The sequence below is a fragment of the Hemitrygon akajei genome, chromosome 5 (genome assembly GCF_048418815.1).
Source record: "Hemitrygon akajei chromosome 5, sHemAka1.3, whole genome shotgun sequence".
Classification (NCBI taxonomy): Eukaryota; Metazoa; Chordata; class Chondrichthyes; order Myliobatiformes; family Dasyatidae; genus Hemitrygon; species Hemitrygon akajei.
Genome location: NC_133128.1, coordinates 66989149 through 67009653, shown reverse-complemented (window position 1 = coordinate 67009653; position 20505 = coordinate 66989149). Strand labels below are relative to the sequence as shown.

At 40.5% G+C, this 20505-nt stretch overlaps 1 protein-coding gene across 9 annotated transcripts in view; it reads left to right on the top strand.

Annotated features, from left to right (window-relative positions):
• dmd (dystrophin) overlaps positions 1-20505 on the top strand; it is a 1932045-nt gene that overhangs the window by 644685 nt on the left and 1266855 nt on the right. For all 9 annotated transcript variants that reach the window (XM_073045659.1, XM_073045653.1, XM_073045656.1 and 6 more), the window contains exon 8: positions 14806-14984. In XM_073045659.1, coding sequence (XP_072901760.1) covers positions 14806-14984 — 179 coding nt within the window. The remainder of the gene's footprint in view (positions 1-14805; positions 14985-20505) is intronic.

Below are 20505 nucleotides of genomic sequence, written 5' to 3'. Positions count from 1 at the left end.
TCGGCAGCATTCCCCCACGGACATCTCCGTGTGCTGGTAGACCATCAAGTTTCAGGCCGACCAAAGAGCGTCTTTGACCGAGTTGATGATCTGCCAGCAGCACCGGATGTTGGTCTCGGTGTGCATCCCCGGGAACTGCCCGTAGATCAGAGAGTCCTCTGTTACGCAGCTGCTGGGGATGAACCTCGACACTGCCCCTTCCATCCTCCTCCACACCTTCTCCGCGAACCTACAGTGTGCAAAGAGGTGGGTCACCGACTCCTCCTCTCTGCAGTCCTCCCGTGGGCAGAGAGGTGTGGAGACGACGTTCCGGGCGTACAGGAGGGATCGGACTGGGAGGGCCTCGCTCACCGCCCACGCATTCCACGGGAAGGATGTACAGACTCCGGGATTGAACTGAGAACTTCGAACCCCTGAGCAGTAATAATGTCGCACTAACCCCTATCAATCGTAGCACCCGAATTTATCACCACTCATTCTTGCCCTTGTACTGGTGAGCTGCCATCTAATGCTGCTATAAAATTTGTTGTAAAGTTTCTCTATTGTGCCAGTGTGTGGAGGTTTCCAAGCCCTTTTCAAAGTACAGTCGGCCCTCCTTATCCACGGATTCAACCAACCGCGGAAGTTCTGTCTGCAGCACTCGTTGCTTGAGAATGTACAGACTATTTTTTCTTGTCATTATTCCCTAAACAATACAGTATAACAACTATTTACATAGCATTTACATTGTATTAGGTATTATAAGTAATCTAGAGATGATTTAAAAGAACAGGCAGTCCCCGGGTTATGAACGAGTTCCGTTCCTGAGTCCGTCTTTAAGTCGGATTTGAGTCGGAACAGGTACATCCGGTATTATTTAATGTCAGTTAGTCAATCATTTTTCTTAGCATATAGTACATATTTTACCTTTCTATGCATATAAAACACTTAAGAAAGATACGTATTTCAATAATTTAACCACTGCGTTGCTTAGTAATAATTGTAGCTTTCATCAGGGCAGGGCCTTTCATATGCTTCATTAAAATTGTTCCGATTGTTGACCAATTGTAGCCTAAAGCTTTTCCAATGACTGATGGCATTTCACCTCTTTCCGATCACTTTATTACTTCCACCTTATTTTCAATCGCGATCGTGATTATTTTCGTGAACAGAAACACTGTGGATTCGGAGGTGCGACGCCAGGTCCTAACGGAGACACATTAAATAAAGTCCAGGGTTCTGCTGGGTCCTAAAAACCACCGCACTGATACATGTCAAATAAGGGACTTGAGCATCCGTGAATTTTGGTATCCGTGGGGGGGGTCCTGGAACCAATCCCCCGCGAATAAGGAGGGCCAACTGTATTACCAAATCAAGATAGTATATAACTTCTAAAGTGTGCAGCTCAATGTATTCAGTAATTGTTGATGTGATTTGTCTAATTGGGAAGTAATGTTGAGGAGTCTTTAACAACTAGCTCTGATGCATCTTGGAGCAGTTACAGGTACAGTTGGTCGTTGTTGGAAGAAGTGAAGTTGAGAATGTTGAGTAGGATGTCAGTCAAGCTGGTTGCTTGGTGTGGCGTTCCTTGGAGGTACACTGATCCAAGCAAATTGAGAATATTCAGTCAAACTTCTGACTCGGGTCTTCTAGAAAAGCCTTGAGAAATAACTGTTCTTGTAACCAGTGGCAGTATGTATTTGGTGAAGTCAAATTCCAGAGGGTGATGACATAATTTAATGTTGCCTCTCAGGATCACCCCCTTTAATAGGATGAACACGTACCTGAGAGCAGACAAATAATTATCCAGGGATCATGATGTGTGAGTCTATGGGCATAGTCATTGTCTGAATATTTTTGTGGGATAGCTCAATCAGTTTTAGTGTGGTAGAACAACATGACATGGATACAGACCTTTCAGTCCAGCAATTCCATGCTGACAGCAGTTCATCCCAACTTTCTGTGTTCAGCCCATATCGCCCCCCCCCCCCCCCCCATTCCTCCATGTATCTGTCTAAGTGCTTGGATTTTGTCATGTACTAAATGTTAATGATATAATTTTGCAATGTTTTGCCTTGTATATAGCTTGTTGTGTTGGATTTTAGTGGCCAGGTGACTGTAATATTTTCCATTTAATTCTTGGAGTGGTTTTTGACAACTGCTGGAGAGGCTGGCAGGAACATTTCTGAGTTGACAACATTGTTGTATGTTTGCAGTTTTAGGCTTGGTGGGGTTATGATAGTTGGTATCTTTCACAAAAGTGCAGGTGTCTTCTTATGATAGTCTGGCGATTTCTGTTGTCACTAGATTGCAGATTGATTTAATTAATTAACTGAATTTAAATTCCTCATTTGCCATAATGTGAATTCAACTTCTGTCGCTTGATTGTTAGTCCTAGGCTCTGAATCACAGACAATGTTATCTCTGTGAGTATCCCTGAAAACTGGGACACCCTTTCAACGTATAATTTCAAACAGAATTTGAATTGTTTGTGAGTGGCTAACTGGTATCAGACGATGTGACCACCACAATGTTCCTGGATCAGTGCCTGCTTGCTGCTGTTGGATAACACTGCTTTGGCAAGATGGTTACAAGCACATCCGGACATGAAGTATAATCAGCTGGGCTCCTCTTCAACAGCCTCTTCTTGCACAAACTGCTGAAAGCACTGACAGCTCACAATGTTATTTTTCTCTGGCAAACACGAGGAAATCTGCAGATGCTGGAAATTCAAACAACAACACACACAAAATGCTGGTGGAACACAGCAGGCTAGGCAGCATCTATAGGGAAAAGCGCTGTCGACGTTTCAGGCCAAGGCCCCTCGCTAGGACTAACCGAGAGGAAAGATACTAAGAGATTTGAAAGTAGTAAGGGGAAGGGGAAATGCGAAATGATAGGAAAAGACCAGAGGGGGTGGGATGAAGCAAAGAGCTGGAAAGGTGATTGGCGAAAGTGATACAGAGCTGGAGAAGGGAAAGGATCATGGGACGGGAGGCCTCAGGAGAAAGAAAGGAGGTGGGGGAAACACCAGAGGGAGATGGAGAACAGGCAAACGACTAAATATGTCAGGGATGGGGTAAGAAGGGGAGGAGAAGCATTAACGGAAATTAGAGAAGTCAATGTTCATGCCATCAGGTTGGAGGCTACCCAGCCGGTATATAAGGTGTTGTTCCTCCAACCTGAGTTTGGATTCATTTTGACAATAGAGGAGGCCATGGATAGACATATCAGAATGGGAATGGGACGTGGAATTAAAATGTGTGGCCACTGGGAGATCCTGCTTTTTCTGGCGGACCGAGCGTAAGTGTTCAGTGAAACGGTCTCCCAGTCTGCGTCGGGTCCCACCAATATATAAAAGGCCACACTGGGAGGACCGGATGCAGTATACCACACCAGCCGATTCACAGGTGAAGTGTCTCCTCACCTGGAAGGACTGTCTGGGGCCCTGAATGGTGGATTGCTCCCTACGCAACTCCCTTGTCCACTCGTACCCCCCATCCCTTCCCACCGATCTCCCTCCTGGCACTTATCCTTGGAAACGGAACAAGTGCTACACCTGTCCTTACACGTCCTCCCTCACCACCATTCAGGGCCCCAGACAGTCCTTCCAGGTGAGGCGACACTTCACCTGTGAGTTGGCTGGTGTGGTATACTGTGTCCGGTGCTCCCGGTGTGGCCTTTTATATATTGGTGAGACCAGACGCAGACAGGGAGACTGTTTCGCTGAATACTTATGCTCGGTCCGCCAGAAAAAGCAGGATCTCCCAGTGGCCACACATTTTAATTCCACGTCCCATTCCCATTCTGATATGTCTATCCATGGCCTCCTCTATTGTCAAAATGAATCCAAACTTAGGTTGGAGGAACAACACCTTATATACCGGCTGGGTAGCCTCCAACCTGATGGCATGAACATTGACTTCTCTAATTTCCGTTAATGCCTCTCCTCCCCTTCTTACCCCATCCCTGACATATTTAGTTGTTTGCCTGTTCTCCATCTCCCTCTGGTGTTTCCCCCACCTCCTTTCTTTCTCCCGAGGCCTCCCGTCCCATGATCCTTTCCCTTCTCCAGCTCTGTATCACTTTCGCCAATCACCTTTCTAGCTCTTAGCTTCATCCCACCCCCTCCGGTCTTCTCCTATCATTTCACATTTCCCCCTCCCCCCACTACTTTCAAATCTCTTACTATCTTTCCTTTCGGTTAGTCCTGATGAAGGGTCTCGGCCCGAAACGTCGACAGCACTTCTCCTATAGATGCTGCCTGGCCTGCTGTGTTCCACCAGCATTTTGTGTGTGTTGTTATTTTTCTCTGCACTGTTGATGCAAAAGAGACCAAACCCTGCTTGGAGAAATCCGACTGAAATGAAGTAAATTACCAGACTCGTCAAGTGGTGCTCAGATTGCCTGTGCATAAAGACCACCTGATCATCTTGATACCGAGAAAATTTTCATTTTGAGCTATTTAAGATTTCTAAACCCCAGTGTACTTTTTGTCACTTTAGGACATAGTGATTCTACCGGTGTACTACAAAGGTACTCTGAAGGCTGGTAGTTTCTATGCCGTCATCTACAAAAGACTGGACAGGATTAAATCAAATGTGAAAGAACCCATAAACAAGAACACAGTAACACGGGAGATGGTATGTTACCTAAGTGAACCCCTGAGATACAGAAAGATATGGCACCAGGAACAAACTTGTATCAGGAGCACTAATTTTTATGACAGTCATAAATGAGGTTGTGCAAATAGATTTTGTGATAATAATCCAATTAAAAATACAGTACTCTGGATTTCTGCATTTCTTTTTCCTCTGCAATCCTTTATGGGATCGGAGTTACGCATTTGTACCATATGGAGCATGGAATGTTAATACCAAAAATAATAATGCTGAACAAAGATCAAGCCAAAATTCGCAGTAATAAATTGATAACATTTTAGAGAGCTCTCAATAAATGAAGTTACTTATCAAAATTGCTCTGCTTTTTCATAGAGTTTGTAGTGTTGATATCAAGGAATGATGATCAGCATGTGCTTGATGTGTTAAATTAGGCTCATTAACCTCCAGCATCAATGGTAGTGAGGCTCCTGCTTCATTAAACAGCTGGTGAGTGAATCTGAACAGCATGCCATTCATGCATTTTGTACTAGGCTGTGCTAACTGCTACCAAGTTTTATCCAGAACTACAGTTATCTTGGACAGTGCTTGATGTGCCAGAAGTGTCCGATCGACAAGTACCAATTAAAAGGCCTTTCACTTGTTACCAGTGACACACAGAATATTATTCTATAACATTTACTCTTGCACAGGTGTTCGTATGGTGAACTACATTTTGATTTGCTTCAGCATGGGGTTAGCTGTTAGCAAGTATTGGGAATGATACATCAAGCGTGAGGAAGCTTGAGCAAGTAAGTTGGAGCCTTTACTGTGCAGTTTGTTCTGATGCTGTGTGAGCTGTTGGCTTGCCTGCAGGACAATGTATGATCCTTGGTTCTGAACCTGAAGGTGAAGCATTGCAGTTGGTGATTCTGTGCAGTGTATGGTATGAGATATTATTTGGGGAGACAAGTTTGCAGGAATTGAGGCTTATTGAAAGTATGCAGATTCTGGTGTGTGAGTTTTAAGTTACATAATACTATGTTCATGTGTGATACTGCTAACTGCATTTGCAAAAATAGCTCCTCCTAAACAAGATAAATCAGTTCCCTTATTTTCTTTATATTTCTGTTGTCCACAGAAACAAATTGTATCTTCAACAACTTAATATATTTCTTAAGAAAATCACTTTCCACTTGATATGCAATAGACTTATTCAAAATCAATTGGGTAAAGCAGATATAGTTGTCATATTGCTGAAGAGAATAGTATATAAATGAGATCACTCACTTAAGAATATTTATGGTACAAAGACTTAATTATCAGTGGTGTATCAGTTTAAAAGATGCTGCATGCAGTGAAGTGTACAAATGGTATTATGTTGCTGTGTGCAGATTGGAAAATGGGAGATTCCCTTAATAAAATTGCTTAGCTTTTCTAAGTTTATAATTCCTCCTGTGACTCTCTTGCTGTTTTCTTCAGCAGTTCTCAGCATCAACGATGATTTGCTTCCACTTTTGCTTTGTAGGTTCAGGGGTAACTGATGAGACCAATATTGGAATTGCAGACTCTTCCTAGTGGGTGCAAATAGGGTATGGACAGTTTGAGAGGTGTTATCTTCCAAATGCCATTTATCCAAGCCACCTGTGTTTCCCCAATGCGTAGACTCAAATGTTCCGATTACCAGCATGAGTCCTCCTTCCCTATGTTTGAGTATTCAAGGCCCAGCAATTTCTGAGTGTCGGTGGGGATGTTGCTTTGCATTCATTATTGTACAACTCCATTGAATGACTGCACATAATCTTAAACCCAACCTAAATAGCTTAAAAATTTGCTTCTCCCATCTCTGTTGCAGTTTGTCATATTAAAAAAAGTCTATAGAAATTTGTGGACTTTAATATTATCATTTAGATGAGAGGGATAATAAATCAGCCATGATGAATTGGCAGAACAGCCTCAAGGGGTCAAATGGCCTAATTCTGCTCCTGTGTCTTTTAGTCCTATATACATCAGTGACTTTGGCTACAATGACAGACAAGTATAAGGTAGGATCTGTCACCTTTTTGTGTTATGAAGTGAGGTTACAATTACTTTGAGGTGGACTGACAAGGAAAGAGTGAGAAGTTGTATTCTTTGGCAGAAGAATTTGGAAATTCTTGGCTGGGAGACATCAGTCAGTCTGGATTGGGAGCAGCATCTCCAACACCATCACACTGAGCATAGGGGCCCCCCAGGGCTGTGTGCTCAGTCCACTGCTGTTCACTCTGTTGACCCATGACTGTGCTGCAACACACAGCTCGAACCAAATCATCAAGTTCACTGATGATACGACTGTGGTGGGTCTTATCAGCAAGAACAACGAGTCAGCTTTCAGAGAGGAGGTGCAGTGGCTAACGGACTGGTGCAGAGCCAACAACCTGTCTCTGAATGTGAACAAAACAAAAGAGATGGTTGTTGACTTCAGGAGGCCACGGAAAGACCACTCCCCACTGAACATCGACGGCTCCTCGGTACAGATGGTTAAGAGCACCAAATTTCTTGGTGTTCACCTGGCAGAGAATCTCACCTGGTCTGTCAACACCAGCTGCATAGCAAAGAAAGCCCAGCAGCGTCTCTACTTTCTGCGAAGGCTGAGGAAAGTCCATCTCCCACCCCCCATCCTCATCACATTCTACAGGGGTTGTATTGAGAGCATCCTGAGCAGCTGCATCACTGCCTGGTTCAGAAATTGCACCGTCTCGGATCGCAAGACCCTGCAGCGGATAGTGAGGTCAGCTGAGAAGATCATCGAGGTCTCTCTTCCCGTCATTATGGTCATTTACACTACACGCTGCATCTGCAAAGCAAACAGCATTATGAAGGACCCCATGCACCCCTCATAAAAACTCTTCTCCCTCCTGCCATCTGGGAAAAGGCACCGAAGCATTCAGGCTCTCACGACCAGACTATGTAACAGTTTCTTCCCCCAAGCTATCAGACTCCTCAAAACCCAGAGCCTGGACTGACACCTTACTGCCCTATTGTCTTCTTTATTATTTATTGTAATTCCTGCACTGTTTTGTGCACTTTATGCAGTCCTGGGTAGGTCTGTAGTCTAGTGTAGTTTTATTCTGTGTTGTTTTTTACGTAGTTCAGTCTAGTTTTTGTACTGTGTCATGTAACACCATGGTCCTGAAAAAAAGTCTCATTTTTACTATGTACTGTACCAGCAGTTATGGTCAAAATGACAATAAAAGTGACTTGACTTGACTTGAAATTGTGGGCAAAGTAGCAATCAAGGAGTTGGTTAATTTGGAATGAATGGAGAATTTCTATTTGGAGAAATTTGTAAATTCTTGTATAAAATGAAATAGTTGAGATCTGTAGATGCTCAGTTGTGTATATTGAAAATAACTGAGTTGTTTGATACTAAATGAATCTAATCAGTAGCATTGGACTGGAAAGTACACCGAAGAAATGATCTCATTGGCAGAGCAAGCTATTGTGTTGTATGACAGCTAGCTTCCGTGTATGAGGTTTCCCTCTCTCAATTAAGCTTCTTATCTGTGGTATGTGATCAATTCACCTCTGTAACCTTCATATATGTTCTTTATAAATTCCAAATACACCACCCTGCATTATTGCTTGATTTAAATGACAGTATTTGTTGTGTTTTCCTGTGACCACTTGCATCGTCTCATTTTTCTAAGAAAATAAGATGACCTGAGGAATAGTCTTGGCCTGAAACGTTGACTGTTCATTTTCATAGATGTTGCCTGATGTGCTAAGTTCCTCCAACATTTTGTGATATGTTGCTTTGGATTTCGAGCATCTGCAGAATTTTTTGTGTTTATCATTTTACTAAGACTGCCTAAATTGTGGGATAGTGAACTAAAAGCGGAGTGCAATAATTAGTGAAAACCTTACTTCATCTACGAATTTGTATTTTGGCAATAGTTTCTTACATAATATGTTCGTATGTGCAATCAAAATGGAAAAAACACAGGGTCAAAGCAGCAGACTGTGCGTAGCCTGATATTCAACTTGTTAAGTAGTGGTTACCGATGCTACCAGGAATGCTCAAGAATTTTGTCCAGTAGCAATTCACAGACACTGATCTGTTGCAAAAATTCAAGACAATGAAACTCCATCTGAACCTGACTGGTGAATTAGTTCAGTCAGTTGCTAACCTTCATTCACTTCGTCAGTTTAGAACAGGCAAATTTTTCAGTGGCCAGCAAAGGAAGGTTGTTATTTTTCGTAACTTCAAATGAGTCCAGTGAGTCACGGGAGTCCAAAAATATGGGTGTAATTTCATATCTAAGTGAAGTGTGAATATATCACACGCTAGCATGATGACGTGTGCAATTCACATATTTATACATATAACACATCATTAGTTATTTAACTTAACTATAATGCTTAATCGAGCATTATATATACAAGACTATTCAAATACTATTGAAATATTAAATACATAACTTTCTCCCTGCTTTGCTATAAACACCAACTCCAGCTACTATCTACAGTCATCCACAGCACAGTAAATTTTTAAACTGACAATGCTCAACCAATCTCTTGATTTCAGCCAGGTAAGCTGAAATGGTTTGCCCATTTTTTTTTTTGATTTTGCTTATGAAACCTAAAATGTTCTGCAGTCAGCAATGGCTTTGGTTCTAAGTGTTCCTGTATCATTTTTACAATAGCAGCAAAGCTCATTTCTGATGGTTTGTTTGGCGTATTTAAACTTCAAAGCAAACTGTATGCCTTTAAACCCGATGAACTCAACAAATTGGCAGTCGCTTCTCATTGGTATTTTATTTACTTAACAATGCTGTTCCAGTAGTTCAGTATACATGAGCCAAGTACCCATTGTATAATCAAACTCTTCAATCTTTCTGATGTGACCAGCCAGTTCTGCTTTTTTTTAATGATTATCGTCATTGATATTCACTCTTTATAAACCCGTGCATTCTGCCTTTTACTTACTTTTTAGAAAACTTGATCATGTCTTCCATTCCGAAGAACACATGCTTTCCGTAACTCGAGCGTTCCTCGTGTTTCATTTCATTTTGAACACCTCACTGCACTGTCAATAGCTGTCTCGGACACATTTTGAAATACCCTGTCACCAATATTATGTTTTGTAACTTCCGAACATTAAGCTCATGCAAAGAAAGACACAGGAGTCTGAAATGCGGGTGTAACTTGGTCCTTAAGTAAGGCACGCATGTAACACTTAGGAGCGTGATTACAAATGCAATTTATGTGTGTGTGTGTGTGTGTGTGTGTGTGTGTGTGTGTGTGTGTGTGTGTGTGTGTGTGTGTGTGTGTGTGTGTGTGTGTGTGTGTGTGTGTGTGTGTGTGTGTGTGTGTGTTACATTACTCAAGTATAACTAAAATATTAAACACACAACAAAGGTCAATTTTATAGTCTATAGATCCAAAGCTGCAACAAATAACAAAATTGATTTTGGCGATAATTCAAAATGACAATCGAAAGGAGGGAAATTCATTCAGATAAGGAGGAAATGGAATTATACAATATCATGGTCACAGATAGTAATGGTAAGATCTGACAGATGTTTGATTAAATGCATTGAATATCTACTGTATTGACTTGTGAATTGATAATGCTGCAGACATTTCAGGAAAGTGCTGAAACACTTATTGAATCATGTTTAGCCAGAAAGCCTTGACAGACAGAAATATCCTATTGATAGCTGATACAAGGGTGGCCTTACAGACATTGTTGCAAGTTAAATGCACAGTGCAGCACAAGACATTGTAGATTGGTGCACGCTCACCCTCCTTCTCCTAACTAAAGTCAACAATCAGATGAGGGGGTTAGACAATGAGGAGAGACTGAGTTGCCTGGGACTGTACTCGCTGGAATTCAGAAGAATGATAGGAGATCTTATAGAAGCATATAAAATTATGAAAGGGGTAGATAAGATTGAGGCAAAAAAGTTGTTTCCACTGATAGGTGAGACTAGAACTAGGGGCTATAGCCTCAAGATTCGGGGGAGTAGATTTAGGACGGAGATGAGGAGGAACTGCCTTTCCTAGAGAGAAGTGGATGTGTGGAATTCTCTGCCCAATGAAGCAGTGAAGGCTACCTCAGTAAATGTATTTAAGAAAAGGTTGGATAGATTTTTGTATAGAAGGGGAATTAAGGGTTATAAGGAAAAGGCAGGTAGGTGGAGATGAGTCCATGGGTAGATCAGCCATGATCTTATTAAATGGCCGAGCAGGCTCGATGGGCCGGATGGCCTACTCCTGCTCCTATTTCTTACGTTCACTGCTGTAGGACTCTACAAAGCTATTTAGTGACAGAGAGCTCTTGTTGGTTAAATGAAATCTGGAGATGAACCAAATCTTGATAATGACCCCCAGAGTATGATTCTGTTTTGGATCCTGTGCAAAGTTGAACAGTGAAGGACTAACTGTAACAAAGTTCAACAAAGAACCAGAACATCCTTTGAAATCAAATGCAGAACTAAACTCGGGATCTGTGAAGTGATCAAAAAGATGCTGAAAATTGGTATCTGGTCTAAGTTATTTGAATTGCAGTGCTCTGTTAAAAAGAGGAGAGCAGTGTCATTTATTTATTAAAATAGAAATGCCATTTTCTATGCTGATGTGTGTGTTTGGAATGTGGTTCTGTTTAGATAGGGGAGTTATGTGGCATGCCCATTTCTGTAATGTGCCAACTTCAAGTCTCAACAAGTATATTACCTTAAGCGGCTTGCATTGTAAATAACTCGTTTTGTTTACTATTGAAACGCTGCTTCTCAGTACTCAGACAGCTTGGCAGCTAGTGTGATTTCTTGGTGAACTGGTCATGTTGGTTCAATCTTGAGTTTCAGTGCCTTCTATGTGGAGTTTGCGTGTCCTCTCTGTGACCCTGAGTGCTCAGCTTTGTTCTACATGCCAAAGGTACACTAGAAAATAGGTTAATTGACTACTGTCAATGAACCTTAGTATTTGTGATGGTAGGAGAACGGGGATGGAATTCCTCCACATGTGACGGAATAGGCTAAAGTAAAACATGTAGGGGAATGAAAGGTAATCAGACAGAATGGCCATTTCCCTTGCTGCAAGGACACCACAGTAGGTAGTTTGTTTTGAAGACTTCACCCTGTGTTATGGTTTCTCAGAGAGAATCAAATCATTGCAAAAATAGTGTCTGAAGAAACAAGATTGTTCTTACGAACTTCATCAGCCTCTAGAACCAATGAAATGTTTTTGCAAAGTCCCTGCCACAAATTTTGATCTTTTCTTATTGCTTTCGATCTTTTCATTGCTGTGCACTACATTGAGACAATTAAATTGCTTTTTCTCCCTCTCAAGCTATATGTTTCTTTAGTCATTATTTTTAAAATACTTGCTGAGGATTCCCTCATGTCAGCCATCTGCCCAAATTGATCACATACTCATTTGACTGCATAATAGAATATGTGTCAAGTCATACCCATTTGCTGCTATCCAGTTCTGTATGTTTTTATATTATTGATTTCTAATCTGTAATTTATAGTGGAAAAACAAACAACTGGCTCTAAAAATATTGCAACAAAAATTTTGTAATCACGTGAGAGAAAATTGTTAGATTTTCTGTCATATAAAATAACATTTGAGACATTAAGTAGTGGACTGGTCAATGCTCCAGCACTCAGCATGATTCTTGTTAATGTTGATTTATTGGACAACAGGGAATAAATTGATGGATTACCCACTCGCAATGTTTGTTGATGGGATAAATGTAGGAGTGGGGCACCTGCATCAGCAAAATTTAATGTACAAAAGACTAATTCCAAAGACCAAAACAACTATTACTCCTTTCAATTTTTTTATGTTGCTGCATTACCCACTTCTGAAATTATTGAATGTGGCTGTTTTTCTTCAACTCCGTTCCTCCACTCTTTAACTCCAATCCACTCCTGCAAATTATTTTCTCCTGTGTCTGTTTTCTATAGAAACCCTGATTGCAACTTGGCAGCCCTCTTTCAGATAATGAGTTGCAAATCATGCCACCCACTGCTCCTTTCCAAGAGTTATGGACGTAGACACTCAGATCCTACACATTTGCATTGCTTATTTAAAAATTGAAACATAGTTTTGATGCCATTTCTCTTAATGCAGTCCTGCCTCCTTACGTGCTCACCGTAAACTTCTATAGGGTGAAGCTTCTGTACCACTGGATATATTAAACTACCCGCTTGTTTTCCTGTTTTCCTTTGTCATTTACACCACCCGTAAATTTAATTAGGCTGTCAAATTGTGGGTGTCAAAACTGTTGCTATCTGATATTAGATATATAAATTTATCGGTCTAGAGTAGTAAGGTGAATAATTGCATTTCAGTGCCAACCTGTTGGAGATTTAATTCAGCAAATCATGAATCCTAGTTTGGATCTTCTGAGCGAGTTGACCTTTGCACCAAGCAATGTAGCCTGTAAGAGAGTCTGGTACTTAGCAGCACTAATTGAATAAAACTAAGGAAAATTACAATCTACATCACTTGTCGTTTTTAACGCTGTGATTATGTTGCAAAATATTACTTAAAATCTCAGAATGTCCCAGCGTGTTTATCTGCAATTTTGGAAGCGTCTGAAAAAAAGTAGATCTTCTAATATGGCATTAAAAGATAATTAGCTTCATAATGAAGTTTCATTGGGAATATTTTAGAACATTCCAGAAGACCTTGATGGGTCACTGCCTATTAAATGCTTGATATGTGATTCTATTTTAATGCATAATATTGTTAAAGTGATAATAAATTGATGGACTGAAGACAAATAATGATTGGATTAAAGCAAAAGGAATTAAAGCATCACACATAACCCACAATTTCTAACTAACAGATCCACCTTCTAGCTCACACATGAGCAATTCGTGTTCATTATTTCAAACTGCTGTGTTTAAAGCGAAGGGGCATTGTGTCTCTTCTGATTTTTGTTGGGATGGTGCTGGGATTTCTTTATTTAGTGCGGAATGTGACAGTCTGATATAATGGCATGTGGCTTGGCAGCTCATTGCATATTATCCATGTTCAAAGTCCCAGTCCCAGGGGAATTCAGTCTGCGACATGCACTGTTGCAGTACAGCTGGCTGACCTTACCTAACATGGGTGAATTGTTCTTAAAAAGAAATTCAGCAATATCCTTCTCAAAATAAATTAGAAGAGTTATTCCCTTTAGATTTACACAACAGGTAAGTTTGCAAATTTGAATGGTCAGGAAGTTGCAAACTTGAATATAGGCCTGTGCTCAATCTGCTGATGACAGCAAGGCAATGAATGGATGCAATAATTACTTGCTGTGTTCCAGGTCCAAGAGGGGAATTTCACATGGAGACTGCTTCTTGATTATCAGCCACTACTGGGTTGTTTGTGTAAAGTGGCCCACTGAGAACCACTGTTGCAGTTGGGCAGGTGACCAGAATGCATCAACAGGGAGTAGATACTTCATAGAGAGGCTGGTGGGAGAATTAATGACAGAAGAGTGTCTGGGTTGAGGGAGAAATGGAGGGCTGGGGAAATGCAGGAAGGTAGATGAATGGGGTGGTGATGAAATGAATTTTCTTTCATTAAAGGCAAGGATGAAGAACAAAACATTGGGAATGGATCCGCAGGAAGGCAACATGATTCACAAAGCAGACAAAATTGTAATCATGTCTATTTTTAATGAGGAGATGTGATAAAACAGAATTTTAAAACAATGATAGGTGAAACTTCTATGTTGTCGTTTTAAAGAAATAGTTAAAGGAATGCCTTCAGAAACATTTGTGCTCATTTGTTTCCATTGTGATTCAAAGAGTGTTAATCCAATTGCCCAAGTTCTCACTTAAACTTGAAAAGCATTGGTGGTTCAGCATGAAGCTAATTGTTTCGAAGAGGTCTCCTCATAATACCAATTAGTGAAATACAAAATGTCAGAGGCCAGTATTTTTTCCCAAAGAATGGTGACAGAACTGGTATTGCCCAAGGAAAGAGAATAATAACCATTGTGAAATTATGTGGTCTTCATTTATATACATGTCTGGTAATTTAAAGAGCAATGCTATCATACATTGCCCTAATTAATCTCTTCAGGACATGCATCTTGAATTGTCTTGTTCATTTGATTTTTTTACTTCCTGATGAGTTGATTGGTTGATTCTTGCTGTGTAATGGTATGGATCTTCCTACTGCAAAAGTACAAGTAAACACACCTTTATTTTGGAAGAATAAAACATAATTCTTTTTACAGATGTTGCAACTGCACATCCGGACAAGAAATCCATCATTATGTACATCACGTCGCTCTTCCAGGTTCTGCCCCAGCAAGTAACTATTGAAGCCATCCAGGAAGTGGAAACCCTACCACGACAGCCAAAGGTTACTCAGGAAGAACAAAGAGAGATGCTGCAAAAACATTTCTCCCAGCAGGTGATCATTTGATAGCTTGACTTGTGAAGTAAACTCAAGGGTAGTCTCAGCCCTCCTGGCATTTATCATTTTGGGATGTTCTAAATTTTCATTCCTTCCCACCATGTATTAACTGAAAGCTATTTTGTCTTTTATGATTTTGGCATCCTCAGGAGTTGGAAACCTGCATGAAGAGAGCTCACGTTGTTGGATTGAGTTGAGTCAGAATTTTCTGAGATGATCAGATTTACTATTATAGTGTTTACATACTGGTATCCCGATTTGGACCATGACAGTAAGAAGCAAAATGAACCGAATGTAAATTACTCAAGGCTTCTTACATTGAAAACCTTATGGTTGAAAAGTGATTCTGGCTGTGGCCCAAGAGTGAGTTGATGTCTGGCAGGAAAATCATGCTTGGTGTGTGGATTTAAAAATAAAATTAAATAACCACTAATATTTATATGAATATTTTTGTATGCTCTAAAATGTTTTTATTTTTTTACAAGACTATTATTATTTCCTGGTTCGACAAGCTGCAGGTGAAGTTATCATGGTGACGGTTTCATTTACTGGATCCAGTCATATAGTTTTCTATGGGAGTCCTTGCATTTCTTTGTAACAGACAGTTGAGGTTAAACTTGATAATACAGCACCAAACAAAATGCTGGTTGGACAGAAGAGGAACAGATTTGGCATGCAGTTTTAATTCTTAACTCTTTCAGAACTCTGTAAAATTAGGCTGTTCAATAACATGCCAAAAAATAGTGGATGGCTTTTTTCACTTCTGGAATGCAGGCTAAAAGATGACAGCAAATGTGATATGGTAATAACACTTTCATTCTAGAATAATGATTTCCTTAGAGAAATAGTAGAGTGAAATATGTTGTAGTAGAACAATAAAAATAAGTCAGTCAATCTTCATTGTGACTTCAGCTGTGATTTAGTGGAAATTTTGATTACAGTGTCCATTAAGATAGAGCACTGAGTGTTTACATTTGACTTGAATAATATAGAAACATTAAGGAAGTGTAGGAAAAATAAACTGGAGCAAAATTTGTGAGAGGAATAAAATAGAGTGTGTAGAGTTCTGAAGTGATAGAGATGAGCTGATAAATAAGATTTTACGAGAAATTGGCATTAATGTTCAGGAAGGAATGTCAGGATATAGATGCACCTTGGCGGCAGTTTTAAAATACACCACCAGAAGCTTTATTCTAACCAATAACAAGTAGAATCTGTTTCGCAGTCAACCCAATCTTAGAAGTGCAGGAAATGGATATGATTTCCCAGGCAAACAATGCTTATCTGATTCTCTGCACATGTTCAGAATGGTTCTCAAGGCCCGTCGCTAGCATTTGAGCCTGCAATTTAATTAGTGTTTGAATCTGAGATTTAGAAGTAATGTATATGCACTCTGTATTGTGTAATTAATGCACAACAACGAGGGGTGGATCTATACACCGATCTCTATCTGTGGGGCTGGTGGAGAGTTTGGTGAAGTATAACTGTAGGGCTCCAAGCCATTAGTAGTGGAAGTGGAAGGGTGCTGAAAGTAACACCTCCCTCACCCCACCTCCTCCAACCCTTCCCCTCACAGTCAGTTCCTCAAGGTTGGTAGTTAGCTATTAATTTGAGATCCAGAAATAGTATGAAAAGTATTAAAAAGGTGAACACATTAAAAAAACACACAATAATTATTACTCCATTCAGAGGCTGTTCTTGCTGGAGTAACAATATTGAAATTCTTTGAGCTGTTGTCTTGGTGTCAGCATAGAACAAAGTACAGTACAGCACAGGAACTGACCATTGTGTCCACCATGTGCTATGATGTCAATTGAAACTAGTCCGATCTGCCTGCATATGGTTCATATCTTTCCATTCCTTGTCTGTTCTTGCTTCTGTGTGAATGCTTCTTAAATATTGCTATTGAATGTGCTTCAAGCATACTTTTCAATGGCACCTATGTGTACTTTCCCAATAACATGGTTCTCAATCTACTCTGCAAACACGAAGAAATCTGCAGATGCTGGAAATTCAAACAGCACACACAAATTGCTGGTGGAACACAGCAGGCCAGGCAGCATTTTGTGTGTGCTGTCCCAATCTACTCTACCCTTTTCCTGTCCAATACTGTTATGATTAGCCCTTTCCTAATTTAGCACTGTCTTCCAAAGTCTCACCTTATTCTTATCTGACAGAATGTCCTACTTAATATCAGCATGCCTGGAATATCTACATATCTCTCCCTGATCTCACCATCCTTGTCCTTGGTAAATACCGATGCAAAGTCCTCAATTACTACCTCATATACTACCAGGCATAACTTCCCTCCTTTGTTCTTGAATGTACCTACTCTTTGCCTTGCTGGCCTCTTGTTATAAAATGCTTTGAGATTTTCCTGAATCCTATTTGCCAAGGACATTTCACGATCCTTTTAAGCCCCACAATTCTGTGACTTCTTTACTGCTTCCTTTATGTTTCTCAAGGGCCCTGTCTGATGTCAGCTCCCTAGGCCGTTTATGTTTCTTTTCTCTTTTGACTGAACTTCCAAAAGCTCTTGTCATTCCTGAACTTTGCTATCCTGATCTTTCATCTTCAGAGGAATAAGCTGCTTCTTAATTGTAGCCAGTTGATTTTTCAACAACTCCAATGTGGATTTCCCCAATAACATGGTTCTCAATCTACGCTGCAAACACGAGGAAATCTGCAGATGCTGGAAATTCAAGCAACACACACAAAATGCTGGTGGAACACAGCAAGCCAGGCAGCATTTATAGGGAGAAGCACTGTTGACGTTTCGGGCTAAGACCCTTCGTCAGGATCACTTTCCCAAAAATGCCCTGCCACTTGTTACTCTGATCCCCTGGCCAGACTCATTTCTCAATTCAAGCAACACACACAAAATGCTGGTGGAACGCAGCAGGCCAGGCAGCATCTATAGGAAGAAGTACAGTCAACGCTTCAGGCTGAGACCCTTCGTCAGGACTACCGGAAATAAGAGATTTGAGAAGGGGAGGGGAGACCTGAAATGATGGGAGAAGACAGGTGGGGGAGTGATGAAGCTAAGAGCTGGAAAGTTGATTGGCAAAAGGGACACAAGGCTAGAGAAAGGGGAGTATCATAGGATGGAAGGCCTTGGAAGAAAGGAAGTGGGAGGGGAGCACCAGAAGAGGTTGGAGAACAGGCAAGGAGTTATTTTGAGAAGGAAAGAGAGAATAAATATTATATATATATAAATAAATAGATAGATAGATAGGGATGGGGTGAGAAGGGGAGGAGGGGCATTAATTTCACAATCCGGTGTTTAGTCTGGCAATGTCCCTTGCTGAATACTTTTCTTCATTCAAGGGAAGTGGGCTTTGAGGCTGAAATAGCATTTAATTACTTTTTCCTAATTGCCCTTGAGGATAAACTGGTGAGCTGCCTTCTTGAACCATTGCTGTTCTAGTGGGAGTTGTAGGATTTTGACCCAGTATCAGTGAAAGGGCATCAATGTATTTTCAAGTCAGCATGATATGTGGCTTGGAATCATTTTTTCCATGATCTAACAGTATTTATGTTCCTCCATCACTTGCTGGTTGGGAGGGCCTGTAACACAATCCCATTGCAATGATTCCACCTTTCTCACTCCTGGATGAACCCTCCAGGGTGTGCTTTCTCTATGCTGCTGCAATATTGCCCCTGATCATTTGCTTAAATTCCCCCCACCTCTTTTGCATCCCCCCCCCTTTGTGTCTGAAGCATTTAAATGCTGGATTGTTGAACTGCCAGTACTGCTCTTCCCTCAACTAAGTTTTTGTGATAGCTATATTATAGTTTCTGGACTAATCCATTGCTCTAATTTCAATTTACCTTACCTGTGACAGTAACACACATCAGACCACAACTCCTATAATGTCCATAAGCAGGCTCAACCTGTTAGTTTATTTAAGTGTTCCTGCCTTTTGAGACGCTCTGCCCCCAACACCAATGTAACCCAGTCTAAACAAGGTACAATTTATAATGACTTGTTAACTTACTCAGTACATCTTTGGACTGTGGGAGGAAGCTGAAGCACCCAGCAAAAGGCAAGTGGTAGGAGAAGGATTTTGTGGAACAATTTTTTCTGTCAAGAGAGCTGGTTGAAATTTGAAATACACCACTGCCCAAGAATGTAGTGGAGGTAGTACTTTCGTAATGTTTTAAGTACTTGCACCATGACCTAAAAAGCTACAAAGTGAATTATATATATCATGTGATTTGTATGGATATTTGCTTGATGGTTGGAATGGTTATGGTGGACTTTTGAGCCAGTGTTAATGCGTTGAGACTCTGATTCGAATTTGAATGATGCCCCATCACCCACCCTAAACATTCATTACCTCAACTGCTGGTGTATAGTGGCTACATTGTGAATCATTTGCAAAATACACTATAATTACTTGCCCAGGCTAATCCAAAAACCTACAACTTCAGTTGACGTGGGAATACTACAGCCTGGCATATGCTATCCTGACTGGGATATAATATCACAATTCCTCAAGGGCAGTACAAAAATTGCCAGTTTGTCAGTGGCATCCAGATCCAGAAGGTGAATAAAAAAATGATTATTGTGGTGATACATCAATTATAAATGAAATTTATGGAAATAAATAAGCATGCAGACAGCACAACTCAGAGGAAAGCAGAGTTAATGTTTCAGATCTGCTGAATTTGAGCTTATTGATGATAAATACCCTGTTTTAACCCTCTCTCCATAACTGCTGAATGACCTGCTGAGCATTTACAGCACTGCCTGTGCATATCCCAGATCCCCAACATGTTTGGCTTTGGTTTTATATCCACGTCCCTTAGTCAGAAATACGAATGCTACCAGCGAGCCAAGCCAGGCACTGTCCACCCATCCTTTTACCCCATCACCTTTCACACAGCAGACAAACTATAGTGAAAATAAACTATAACCTGAAGTTCCCAAATGATTGCAGGTCAATTTGGAAAACAAGTTTGCAGTGAATCTTTGATCAACTAGTTTGCTCTTCAATTAAGTTTTACTCATTTGACCAGTCTATGAGGTGTTCCCCTGGTTGCTTCAGCTGGGCAAGTGAAAAGTTGTTGTGGTTCATGTTACTACTTGAGATGGCTCTGAAAAGTAATCTCTGGAATATTTTCTGTAGTGTTGGTGAACTATTTTTTTGCTTGCTGTAAGTTATTATATATAAATAGGCTGATTGCATTTACAAGATTGAGTTCTCCCACCACCATTTGTTAAACAATGTGATTTAGTCCTTGATAAAAAATTTAATACATTTCAGCATTCGACACAGACTGAGTTTTCTAAGTAGATTAATATTGTTTCAATATGTGCTCCTTTCACTCTGGTGTGATCTGTAATTAAAGTGAATATGCACATAGAGTGGCTCACGGTTAAAATTAGCCTCTTAAAAATTATGCTGAGCCATTTTGCAGCAATATTGTGCTCTCTATGACAGTGTGAGAAATCTGTTCATTACATTTCTGGTTAAGTGGCCCATTAACAACTTGAGAAGTGAGCAAGGATTAT